Here is a 13,232-nt window from a genome sequence, read left to right as displayed (position 1 = left end):
GGCCAGGGAGGGAGGGAGAGAATTTGGAACTCAGTTTTAAAAATGAATGTTGAAAATTGTTTTTGCATTGTAATTGAGGAAAAATAAAATATTAAATTTAAAAAAGAATTTTTAAATTAAAAAAAAATTTACTACCCTTTGGGTAGTAAGAGAAGTGGGGGGTGTGTGATAGAAGGGCAACTTATTTAACATCTCTGGGTCTCAGTTTCCAAATTTCTAAAATCATGATCTGAGGCCCCTTTCAGCTCTAAATCTATATGATTCTATATTGGGGAATCCTTAGCAGAAAGAACCAAACAGAGATGATGGTAAAACAGAGTTTGGCAGAGATGCTGTATAGGATTGCGAGGAAGGTCTCTTGGAACCACCCCCCAAAACAGGTACACTTAAGTCTATTATTCAACATACATCTACTGCATGGAGATGGGGAGAAATCCATGGGAGCTAATAGGAAGGAAGGCTTTAATGGAGACTTCTGTGTAATCTTACCATTATTCCCACTCTTACATGCCTATAATCATATAAATAATTGATGGCAAAGCCAGAACTAGAACCCAGGTCCACTGACTACCAGTTTAGTATACTTATTTTCTTCTTGGTGAGTTTTTTTTCCTCAAACATCACAGTCATTTGCCAATGTATTCCCCTCCCCGCTGAACCCTCCTTTGTATAAAGAAAAACAAGCATAACGACCAATGAAGCAAAAAAATTTGAAAGCATACGTGCTGTTTCATATCCATTTGCCAACTTGTCTGTGAAGAAGAGGGATGTATTTTTATGACACTGCAGCATATAAAGCTTTCCACTGCTCCACTGAGGATCTGTGGCATAGGTAGTAGGTTCTTCCTGCTTAATAAAGTGGGGATGTGAAGTGAGGAAGGACCTTCTGGAACTTAGTTTCTCCTTTTCTCTACCTTCCAGAACCACTGTAGCAAAAACAACAACACTGTAGCAAAAAACAACCTTGCTTCCCAGGGAAACTGGAAGAAGGCAACTCTTGGTAATTGTCACAATGGATTTTAAATTTTGCTAAATTGCTGAATTTAAATTTTCTAAATTAGAGCAAACTTTTTATAAACGATCTATCTCTGGATCTCTGCTGCCCATGGCAGGAGGGCTGATCTTTTGCTTCCCATTCCATTGAGCCTTGGACTCCTGCTTTAGGGAAGAGAGGAAGCAGTGAACATGGGATGGACATAAATTCACTCTAGTTCTAGAGTTACTTGGAGCCATGAATTTCAAATATACATATATATACACACACACATACACATATATGTAACATAACAATAAATATAAATATATGAGAAATATATGTACATATGACTATGTCTTAAAATAGCTTCCTTTTCAATCTTAAGTATTTTATTTTATGCATTTAAAAACATTATTCTGAGGAGGCTTCACCAGACTGCCAAAAGGGTCCATGACATGAAAAAGTTAAGGAGTAATATTCTAGATTTCTCCCCCAGGTTCTGTAGGAGTATTTCTATGTGGGTCAGGGGAAAGGGTAATGAGCACAGGTCAACTCATGTCACAGATGTTTATCCTGCTGTTTAGCCAAATAAATTAAACCATGCCAGAGGTAAGGAAATTTTCATCTCTTTGAGTGGGGGGTGTCTGAGTATTTCTCAAAAAGGCAGGATTTTGTAGATATTTTGTATTTTCTTATCTGTGTACATGTTATTTGCCTCCAGTAGAATGTAAGCTCCTAGAGGGCAGGAATTGATTCACTTTTGTCTTTATATCCTCATTACCTGGTACCATGTCTAGCACACAGAAGGAGTTTAATACATGCTTGCTGAATAAAACTGAATGCCTTTGTCATAAAGACAATAGTATTAAACAAGTAAACACAGGGAGCCCAAAAGGAATCTCTGCTAAGGGTGATAAATTTGACAATGGGGAAAAATAGAGGAAATGCTGTCAAGCTCACGCTCCCACAACTCACAATAAAAAACTCAAGTTTGTCTCTAGCTGGGAGAGTTTATTGAAATTAATACATCATCTTCTCACCCTGAGAAAGTTTTATGTGAACCATCCCATCAGGCAGATGCAAAGACCTGAGTTGTCTTGTACTCCCTCATCCTGTAGAAGCCTATGGATGGGTGGAGGGCTACCTCTTAGGAATACCAAGGGTAACAGAGCCTTGATTCCCTTTTTCTTTTTTTATTTACTAGATTTTCTCAAAATTTGTTATAAGAGAGGCTCTAGAGTCATAAGGTCCTCCAAACGTTAAAAGCTAGGACCACAGGAAAAAATAGGACCATTTTGACTTACAATCTGACTTTCACCATGGCTGCTAATAACCCTGTTGCTTGCTAGGACCTCTGCTTAACACTCTCATCCTTCCTCACAGTTCACTTGTGTCCAAGTCAACCACATTGGCAGTGGTACCTCAACCATATCCCTATGGTGACTCTGGGGCACTTAAAGGGTTTATGCAGGGAATGAGGCTTGTACCTTGCTTGCCTGACCTTCTAATAATGTCCATCAGAGAGAGGAATGAGGATTTAGCAGGGCTTATTCTTCTTAGGATAAAAAACTGCTCTCCCTTAGTCTTACTCAATTATCAGCAAGGGAGGCTATGTTTGGAGGAGATGGGCGTTTTTCTCCATGGAAAGACTCATAGCTCATTATGGAGGGGCTGACACTGGGGAGAGAGCTTCTCTTCCAAGACACCGTCTGGAGCACATACCCAGGGGTCATTGGTCTCCCACTGCCACTTGGTCAGCTGGACCTTCAGCATCTCCAGCACTTCCCTGTAGTTGGGGTCAGTGGCTAAGTTCTGGGTCTCCCAGGGGTCTTGTTTCCTGTCATAGAGTTCCCATCGATCTCGGTAATAATAGTGGTGAAGGTCCTTATACCAGTTTGTATGCTGGCCAGACCTGGTGCGATTAAGCAGGTCCTGGAAGGTGGGGGAAACGTAGAAATCCTGGTCGATAGGGAAGGGCATCTTGAAGTTGAGGTTGTGTACTAGATGGAAATTCTGATGGAGCACAGACCGCATGGGGTAGTACATTGTGACTTCATGGTGACTCTGGCTACTGAAGACCGTGGACCAGGGTGGCTCCGACAGTAGTGCCGGCAAGAGAGAACGACCAGTGAGATGGACTGTCTTGGTACCAAAGATGCTATAGCTAGGGTATGGTATGGAGAACCAATCCAAGATGGTGGGCACGAGGTCTTAAAAATAATAATGATATTAGTTGACATTTGCACAAACGTTCATGGTTACAAAGCACTTCACATACATTAGAACTGATTTGCACTACAACCCTAGTAGGTAGGTAACAGTAGAGAATGCTAGAGTTGGAGTCAGAAAAACCTGGGTTAGAATCATGCTTCTTGCCATTTATTAGATGTGTTACCTAGGGCAAGTCTCTTGGCCTCGCTCTATTTCCTGTATTTTTCTTGTGAAGATCAAATGACTTGATCCCTACAAAGAACTTCACACATCCTAAAGTGTGTGAAAGGAAGTAAAATGACTTCTCCGAGGTCACAAAACTAAAAGGACCACAACCCAGGTCTTCTGACACCAATGCAACCTCTGGAAAGGAACCAGAGGTAACAATGTCCAGTGGAAATGCATTGGATATTAAGTCAGAAAACCTGGCTTTGAAATAGATAAGATTCTTAACCTTTTTGGGTCTCAGTTTCCTTGTCTCTATAATGAGGGAGTAGGATTAGATTTTCTCTTAGGGCTCTTCCAGTTTTAAACTATGACCCTATGAATTTAGTCTGGCAAAGACCTACAGAAGTTACCAAGAGCAACCCTCTACCTTCAGGTAATATTGAATTAAAAGTATACCAGAGAAGTAGATGCCTCTGGACTTGGGACATGTGTCCAAATGAGGAGATTCCACAGTTTCTCAGAACCCACCATGGTGCTCAATAATCCTCATTGTCAGGAAGCTATCCCTCCTGCCTTACCTAGATCTTCATGCTCCAGCTGAAGCCTGTCTCTTCAGACTTTAAAAAAAACCTCTTGGGCGGCCAAGGAGCCACAGGAAGGAGCCCTGTTCTCTGAACACACTGCCTGGGACACAGTTGGTTCTTAATAAGTACTTCTTGCTTGACTGATGAGAATATCTCTTAGCCAGAAGCTGTGAGAGGAGAAAGAGACTACCCTTCTCTGCCTAAAAGGCAGGGATCGATCTGGGGACCAGGCAAGCAGAATTTTACTCTCCATCATGACTTACTACAAAACTATTTGATCAGCCCCAGCTTTCCCAATCAAAAAGACATCTCAAGATCTACTGAAAGATGAGTGTGTACTTTCAGATTCCTTTGCAACAAGGAGGCAGATGGAGAGACGGTCAAATGTGGCCTTACCCAAGAGACTGACGTAGGCCTCGCTGACTTGGCCCCAACGGTTTCGGTGCTCTGGAGAAGACACCAACATGGGCTCGGCTATGCCTGACCAGTATAAGTTGGTCCTGCCACTAGGGAAGGGGATGCCATTGTCTGAAGTGAAGATCACCAGGGTGTCATTCAGGAAGCCAGCTCCCTTCAGTTCCTCCAGCACCAGTCCTATCCCTGCAGGCAAAGTCAAGAGTGAAGGAAGCAGGCAGCACAGTAACTTGAAGAATTCTCCCCCGCTTCCCGAGCCCACCCACAGTTTCCTTGTCCCCACTTATGTGCCACTATCAACCCTATTACCCTCACCTAATGTGTCCTCTCCATTCCTTTCTTTCAATTCAGATCTTTTCACTTGTTTAAAACCCATCTCGTTCAGGAAGTCTTCCATGATTGACACTTTGACAGCTTTGATTCATCACTCTGGCCTTGCCTTGGCATTTTTGTGTACCTCCCTGTCCAACTGGATTCTCTATGACTTTGGGTATCTGTCTTTTGTGAGTGCTCAAAGGGCTACACTTTGGGGCTAAATGATATGGCTCTCTCTTTCTCCCTTCCATCACCCCCATCCCAGGATCTATAAAATGAGCCAGAGAAGGAAATGGTAAACCATGCCAGGATCTTTGCCAAGACAACCCCAAATGGGGTCACAGAGAGTTGGACACAACTGAAATGACTTAACAACAAAAAACTGTCAGAGCAGGCACTAGAACCTGACTCCTAAGCCAGTATTTTTTCAATTAAGGTGTTGAAATCTGACCTCCTTTGAGACAAGAGAGGCACCACCCCTTTGAGAATAGTGGCCCCAATCTCACCAATCAGTATAAGCACTGAGTAAACAGGGGTGGTCCCTTAATCATTCCAGGTGCCCCACCCCAGACTCCTCTTCCCATGAAAGTTTGAGTTGCTTGGGTTGATAAAAGCTTCAGGAAGAAGGTAAGATGTTTGGGATAAGGGGAATGGAGGCATCCTTACGAAGGAATGGCCCTGCAGCAGAAGCTTACTGCAACAGAAGTTACTGTTTCCCTTCTCTCGACTAAAGGTGAGTTGTGGGGAGGGACCCTGCTTCCCTCCTCAAGCTGCCCTCCCCCTTGGAGTAGCAAAATGCCCTGTTCTAGAGGGCCAATGCTATTTGTATGAAAGGGACCAACTTGCCAGGCTTCCTGTCCTGTTCCTAGGTGAGGCCAATTTTCAGGTCCCACCTGTTGTGATCTCTTCCCTCTCTCATCTCTTGCTGAGGAACCTTATTAAAGAGTGGAACATCTTCTCCAGCTTCTAACCCTCTCTCATTCTCTAACCTTGCCTCTCACCTTTTTCCTTAGAAGAATACAAGCACTCCACCCTCTCTTTTTAAATTTCCCATCCTGGGGCAAAGCCGGAGTCACCTCACCCTAATTATAGTTTTGGTTCCAACATCAATGCGAGAATGGGAGTTTCCCAGGGCAGGCAGTCATGTTTTGCATTTTTTTTTCCTTCTGGGTCCTACCCTGGCAGGGCCTAATACAGAGGTCTACACAGATGGGGAATTCAATCCATGGTGGTGATTGACTCTCTGTCTGAGCTGGGCTGCAGTTACACTGGTGGGTAGGGAAGTCTGGATCTAGATGATCCTTGGGGTAACCCCTCCCTGTCTGAGACAAAGCAGAGAGCCTGGTTAGGCTCCCAGGCCCTGTTCCTCCCCATACCTTGGTCCATTCGGCCAATGGTGGTGTACTGAGCAGCCAAGTCAGCTCGGGCTGCTGGGGTGTCAGGGATGAAGTAAGGGACCTAGAGGAGACAGGTAGGTGACAGGTCATAGACAGAATGGGGAGGGTTGGAAGAGATGCAGACTAAAGTCTAAAGTGGGGCTATGAGGAGGAGGAATGGTTGCAGCTGAACTTTTCTAGAGAACCTAGACTGATAGGGATGTTATGGGGGATTCTTATTTGGCTATGGGTTGAACTAGATGGCCTCTGAAGTTCCTTCTAGTTCTGAAATCCCATGATTCTATGGTTTATTCTTTATGCACATTGGTCTAAAAGGTTTATTATTTTATATGAATAAGTTATCCTTTTTCCTTATTCCTTTTACCACCATTAATAAGAGTACAGACCCAGGACGTAAAGGTCAACTTGGCCCTTGGGTCCAAATTCCTCAGGCATAGAAGCTCTTTTGGGCCAACCACACACCTGCCTGGAGCATGGGCGGCAGGCTCACAAGAAGGGTCTGGGTCTGATGGAATCCCTAGCGGTAAAAGGAGTTGAGATAGAGGAGGTCCTAGATTACCTGTACATCCTCTGGGGCATAAATTTGGGGCACCCAGTCAGGGATCCACCCCATCCCACTCTCTCCACTGCCAAACTTCTCACAGAAGGGTCCATACTTTGGCTGAGAATGTCCACACCGGTGAGGATCATGGAAAGCAACATAGAGGAAGAAAGGCCTGAGAAGGGGGAGGAATGAATCCAATCAAGGGTCAGGACAAGGGTTCCTCACAGGTTCCTCACAGCTCTTTCCACTTAGTTATGCCAATGTTTCTGCCTCTTAATCCACGTCACCCTGCTTGGGTCCCCCTCATAGCACTGTCTACTCCCCTCTACTCAACCCTCTTTCAATTTCCTCCAGCACTAGGGCTTCCCTATGCCCCAATTTCTAACTGGGACCTTACACAGTACAATACAACATTTACCAAAGACTTAATGTATGTGAGGTATTATGTCGAGTGCTGGGGGAGATTTAAAATTTAGATAAATCTCTGCTTGGCTTATTCATTGCATGTAGTCCAGGAGGGGATTAAGACACACATACCAGTACGTATATTACAAAACAGTACACGGTTAAGTGCAGTAGTCAAGTCAACATGCAAATTATTTAGTAAGCACCTACTATGTGCCAGGCACTGTGCTAAACGCTGGACAAGGAGAGGAGGGAGGAAAAGAGAAATAAACCGCTTGTTGATTAACGAGTTACAAAGTCAAGTTCTAAGTTAAATTAGGGGAGGAAAGTAGTTATCTCCTGGGGGAAATTAGGAAAGGCTTTTGGGAAGAGGAAGCATTTGAGTTGGACTTTAAAGGATGAAAAGCAATTGAATGGACACAGATGGGGAGTAGAAACTTTCCAGACACAAAGAAATGCCTGAACATAGACACTTGGGCATGATAACATAGTGTATGCTTGCATACCCTTCCTCCCTCTCCTCCAAATCCCAAGCAGAGGTAATCTAGTAATATATAGAAGAATGAATCTCAATGAAAGTTCTGGGGTGACAAGCTGGGAATCTGAGGGCTGGTGGAGGGACAAGGGCACCCACCTGTCATCCTGGGTCTCGAGGAATTTTCGGACCAGCAGCTTTATGCGGGTGATGTTTCTTCCCACCTGGAGGATGGAGCCATTCTCCTCTGTGTAGGCAAAGTCAAACGGGTACACTGGCTCTGGCCCAACATGCTTCTTCCCAATGATGCCTGGAAAAGACAGCCCAACAAGCCCACAGTCAGGAGAAAGAGCAGAAAGCCTGGGGTGCATCAGTTTCCTTACCTACAAAGTGAGGAAGTTGGACTGGATCATTTCTGAGATACCTTCCAACTTTTGACCTATGATTCCATGATCCATTTGACCTCTCTTCTCCTTTAAGCCTGTTGCCTTCTAACTACTGCCGCTGTGCCATGAGTCAGTCAGGAAGTTGTATCTTCTCCATGTGGAGATCATTCAGAGACATTGGAGAGTGTCTGCCAAAAACCTAATGTGATTTTAGACACATGCCCATTAATGAGGTAAGAGACAATTCTCCTGTACTCTGTCCTGTTTGTACCACATCTGGAAAATTGAGTTCAGTTCTGGGTGCTACAGTTTAGAAAGAATATTGATAAGCAGGAGGGCATCCAGAGGAGGGACAGCTAGGTGGTACACTGGGTCTGGAGTCAGGAAGATTCATCTTCCTGAGTTCAAATATGGCCTCAGACACTTACTAGTTGGGTGACCTGGGCAAGTCACTTAACCCTGTATGCCTCAGTTTCCTCATCTGGCAAATGAGCTGGAGAAGGAAATGGCAAAGTACTCCAGTATCTTTGCCAAGAAAACCCCAAATGGGGTCATGAAAAGTCGGACATGACTGAAAACGACTGAATGACAACAACATTCCAGAGGAGGGTGGTCAAGCCAGCGAGGGGCTGGGAAATCACATAATATGAGAATAACTTCAAGGAAATTGTAGGATCATAGATTTGAGAGCTAGAAAGGGCCTTAGAGGCCATACTCATTCTTCTCCAGGCTGTACTTTGAAACTGGTTGGATCCTTCCAGAATGCTGGTGCCTGGACTTTGGTAAGAGTTGATTATCTCTATGACCTTGGACAATATTTTAACCCCCTTAATACCTCAGTCTCTCCCTCTGTGTAGCAGGAGGAATCTCAGGAAGTAGCTGTTTCTTCCCTCAAACCCACCCAAGCTCCTAACCTGTGCGGATGTTAGCCTGGCTGAGAAGCAGAGGCAGACTTTGCACCTTGTCAAAGGAGTTGAAATGATGTTCGTTCTGGTGTAAGCCGTACATCCCATTCTGATGCTGTAAGGAAAGCTACTGTAAGTCTGAGGGGGCCAGGATTCTCAACCAGGCTGTCTCCATCACTCACATCAGCTATAGCATCCCTCTTCCTAGTTCCCCGATTTGATTTAGAACTTAGCTTGCCAGTGCATTTGAAAGCTCTATGTTTGTACCTCTCCTTCCACCCCCACCCCCATCTCATTTGTCCTGGCCCAAAAGACTTCCACGTTATTATCACGGAAGCAATATATTAACAAACCTCTTTAACCCAGCCTCCCCAGATGACAATGACCAAGACACAAAACTCTTCTGTATGGCTAAAATAAATGTGGAATCTGACAGTTTTCTGTTCAAAATTATAAAGAAAGTGATTTACAATGAAGCAGTTCTGGAGAAGGATAGATACGGGAAGATGAAAGGATCACGGAGATTCCTAGAGAAGTTAGCAGGACATGGGCTTATTGGGATAGACTGTACCATTAGCAGTTGTTTTTTTGTTTTTGTTTTTTTTTAATGAAAAGGGGAAGCCAATGGTCTATTCACTCCTATAGGCTGTAAAGCCAATCAGTAAGTGAAAAGATCTTTCCCGCCCATTGAATAGGCTTCAGGTGGGGCCAACAAAGGGAAGTCTGATTAGAGGCAGGCCCACACCCTTTCACTAATTAGATGTGAGGCCCCAGGCTGGTTAGCAAACTATTTAGGAGGGAAACCCTCAGAGCCCTAAGGGGAGTGGCTAAGACCAGAGCCAATGGTATGTGCCTGAGTTCTAGTCCATCAGATGACAGCTAAGGACTGTATAAAAAGAGAGAACAGAACTTGGAAACAGCAGAAAATTGAAGACTGAGGACTGAGGGCAGAGCTGGACACAACAAAGCCAGAAGAAGCGGAGCAGCGAACAGCAGGATTCAGAAGCCGAGGGCCAGCTTCTAGAGTGTGCAGAGCAGAGAGAGCTGAACACAAGAGGGAGTTTAGGAACTTGGAGTCAGTGGAGGTGCAGGAGAGAGTGCTGAGCAGGGACTTTCTGAGTGATCTTCTTATAGAAGGGCCCTAGCATTGGAGGGGAAGCACAAGTATGATTTGGTTTGCTGCTATAATATTTTGTCGTAATCTCCTTGTTACTATAGTGAGGTGGGCTTATCAGTTTTGGAATGTTATTGCCTCAATATCAGATTGGGGGCATTGGTCCTTGAATCTGATCCTCTGGAGTCTAAATAAATGTTACACTTCTTCTGCCTTCTACCTGGAGAATTCATTATATTTTGTGATTCTGAACCATTCAGGCATGCTCATGGTCCTCTCCGAGGTCATGAATTTTGCCTTACTCATATATAGGCCCAGAAACCTAAGAGTGTACCCTGCCTAAGGGATTCTCCCATCTTGTTCCTTCTACTGTTCTCTTCTTAACCACCCCATTCTCCTCCTCCCCTAGCATGGACATCTGCTTACCTGTGGCAGGCCAGTCAGGAGGCTAGCCCGACTTGGGGAGCAGCTGCTGACTGAGGTGAAGGCATTATGGAAGATCAGGCTCCTTTGTGCCAAGGCATCCAGGTGTGGGGTTGAGATTGCACTGTTGTTGTATATACCACTCTCGAAGCCTCCATCATCCGCTGCCAACGGGAGGAGAAATAGGGAAGGCACTGTGAGCTGAGGGATGTGAGAGGGATAAAGCTGAGCACGAGGATTCACTATGGAGCTCAGGGATGTAGGCATCTGGTGTCCTACTGAATTGTTGATGCCTGGTCACGTTTGGTGGAGGAGTTCTGAGTAAGGCTGGGGCTGGGGCTTTGATGTGCAGTGTGGGGCAGTGGAGGAGAAACCCACATTCAGGGCATGGGGAGATTCTGTGCAATGCAGGGGCTCTGAATGGAGGTACCAGAGCTCAAATGAGTTCTCCCAGAGCCAGTGTTAAGCCTGGCTCATCCAGTAGACAGCATACTAGACTAGGAATTGGGAAAACTTGGGTTCTAATCCCACTTTTGTCACTTAATTAGCTGTTTTAGTTAGTTTCGGCAGGCCATTTAATCTCTCTCAGCCTTGGTTTCCTCATCTGTAAGATAGGATTAATATCTACAGTATTTATCTTACAGAGCTGTTGTAAGGTTCCAATGAGATTATGTATATAAGGCACATTGCAAACTTTAAAATGATACACGAAAGCTAGCTATAATAATTTCGATTATTTCACTAAATACTTTGATTAGTTATTAATTATAAATCAATATTTAATTTAGTATTATTATTATTGTTATGGTGACTTGGCCTTGCTGCTAAGTTTTGATCCCATTGGTCATCGGGTCTCAGTCCCTTTGTCATCCACACACCTACTTTATGAGTCCCAGCGCTGCTATTTACTACTAGCTGGGATTCTTTGAGCAGGACACAATCTTTTTGAGTCTTGGGTTTCCTCAACCGCAAAATGGAAGTGATCCTTGCACTTCCTATCTCATGGTACTGTAAGGAAAATCCTTTGTAAACCTTAAAGGGTTAAATAAATATGAGTTGTTGTCATATTTAACCTCATTGGGCAATTGAAGCTGGGGTAGGGAGAGGGGTGCTGTAAGCAGAAATGTCTATTCTAGGTTTTCTGAAAAAATGGCTATGAGTTTATCTCTACAGCTGGCCTTCCTACCCAAGGTGAAAATGAGGGAGGGAATAGCCCCAAGCCATCTTTACATAGCCTCCTGTCCATCCCAAGTTGTGACAGTGTAACTGATGGTTCGTGTCCTCCACTCCCCCCAGGTTCTGAGACAGGCGACTATGACAGGGACATAGATGCCACAGTGGTTCATAAGAGCCCCTGTTGAAAAGACCTACTTGTCTATGAAGGTGGGGTATGGGGGACTGAAGAACTGTTTGTTTTGCAATGAACGGAAAAGTAGGCCTGGAGACCTAGAATATGTATTTGTAACAGTGATTTAACAATAGGGATGAGGACTGGCAAGCGGCCAGGCCCAGAAATAAGCTGTTTTGCGGTTTGATCTATCAGAAGGAGAGCTCTGACCACCAAAACAGGAAGTCCCTGAAAAATACAGATCCTTGGTAGAATTTCAGATTTTCAGTGGGGAAGAGTGTGTGTGTGTGTGTGTGTGTGTGTGTGTGTGGTGTACATGTTCACGCATAAGTGTGCCCCTTCCCCCCACCCTCCAAGAAAAAAAAGGAAACGAGAAAAGGAGATTCATTGCCAACAGCAGATTCCTCCGCGCTCATGTTTGGACAGATCTCTCACCCAACTCAGTTATCTCTGTGTCACTGTCCTGCTATCAGAACCCAGAACCCAAGTAGGGGGAAAAGGGTTTAAGGGAAGCAAGGGCTCTACCTTCAAGCATCAACCTAACTTGGGGGTCAGTTGGGGTAGGGTGAGTGGGGCTGTAGAGAATGTCTGGAGTCATCACCACCCTGAATATCATGTGCTTGGGGTGGGGGTGGGTGGGGCTTAGATAGCCAGAAAGCGGCTTTGGGTGGGTGTGAGGGGGTGGAGAAGCTATCCGAGAGGAGAGGAGAGGAGGGGAGGGGAGAGAAGAAGGAGAAAACTGTGGGAAGGAGGGAGAGGAAGGAGCATGGGGGAAATTCGGTGCAGCACGGAGGCTGTGAACTGTGACACTGAGGCTCAAATGTGCCCTGGAATAGGAACTCCCAGGGAGGCGGGGAGGGGAGAGGAGAAAAGGAAGAAGGTGGGAGGAGATGAGGGGTGGTGCAGGAGGCACCGTGTTCTTGGTGGGGGACCCCAGCCGTGGAGGAAATGAAGTGAAGTACCGCCACATTCCAAGCAGCCCTTAATGACCTTTGTACTAGCTGAGACCCGAGCGGTGCAGTGGTGCGTGGAGCGCGAAAGAGAAGAGATTGGGGCTTGGGCAGCGAGATAACCGGGGAATCAGATCTGGCCCCACGTAGCTGCTAGGATTGCACGCTTCCGGGGTTGCGTTATAGGCCCGATACCGGAGGTGACCCCGAATGAAGGAGTGCCGTGCCCCTGCCTGGACAGCTAAGAGATGCCTGGGGCATCCCTGGGATGGCCAGGTTTGCACTGAGGCAGGGTCAGTGGGCTGCCAGACCGCTACTCACCCAGAATAAGCAGCACGTTTCGGTGGCTTTGTCGCAGCCCCAGGCATATGCCGAGAGCTAAGAGAAAGGCGCAGCAGGCCAGCTGGGACCGCGACATGACGAAGACCCCGGGGGGGGCATAGGCAGCTCCAGCTCCTCCTCCCAGCCCCAGCCCCAGCCCTCCCCGTGCTAGCCTCCGGAGACGCGAGTGGGTTTTGTCTCCAGGCCCAGCTCCTCCTCCTCCCGCGATCACATGAGCAGTGCCTGAGTCGTCAAGTCCAGTCCAGTCCCTGCACTTCTTTGTCCCTGTCCCCCCC

General features: G+C 45.8%; 1 protein-coding gene across 1 annotated transcript; it reads right to left on the bottom strand.

Annotated features, from left to right (window-relative positions):
- Positions 1-696: 696 nt before the first annotated feature.
- SGSH (N-sulfoglucosamine sulfohydrolase) lies at positions 697-13,174 on the bottom strand. The gene is made up of 8 exons (XM_036754708.1): positions 12,937-13,174; positions 10,321-10,481; positions 8,790-8,895; positions 7,649-7,799; positions 6,625-6,781; positions 6,045-6,126; positions 4,336-4,539; positions 697-3,186 (listed from the first exon to the last, which is right to left on the bottom strand). The coding sequence occupies exons 1-8, from the start codon at positions 13,031-13,033 to the stop codon at positions 2,627-2,629; spliced, it is 1,518 nt and encodes a 505-aa protein (XP_036610603.1). The 5' UTR covers positions 13,034-13,174; the 3' UTR covers positions 697-2,626.
- Between the last annotated feature and the right edge of the window lie 58 nt (positions 13,175-13,232).

Source organism: Trichosurus vulpecula, chromosome 4 (genome assembly GCF_011100635.1).
Source record: "Trichosurus vulpecula isolate mTriVul1 chromosome 4, mTriVul1.pri, whole genome shotgun sequence".
NCBI classification, from domain to species: domain Eukaryota; kingdom Metazoa; phylum Chordata; class Mammalia; order Diprotodontia; family Phalangeridae; genus Trichosurus; species Trichosurus vulpecula.
The sequence above is the reverse complement of the archived record's forward strand: the minus strand, read 5'-3'. Positions and strand labels throughout refer to the sequence as shown.

Coding starts and splice junctions, on each gene's coding strand:
- SGSH (XM_036754708.1), bottom strand. CDS start 13,033: ATGTCGCGGTCCCAGCTGGCCTGCTGCGCCTTTCTCTTAGCTCTCGGC. Junction 6,127..6,624: donor ATGCCCCAGAGGATGTACAG/GTAATCTAGGAC, acceptor TGTCTCCTCTAG/GTCCCTTACTTCATCCCTGA. Junction 3,187..4,335: donor GGCCTACGTCAGTCTCTTGG/GTAAGGCCACAT, acceptor ATTATTTTTAAG/ACCTCGTGCCCACCATCTTG.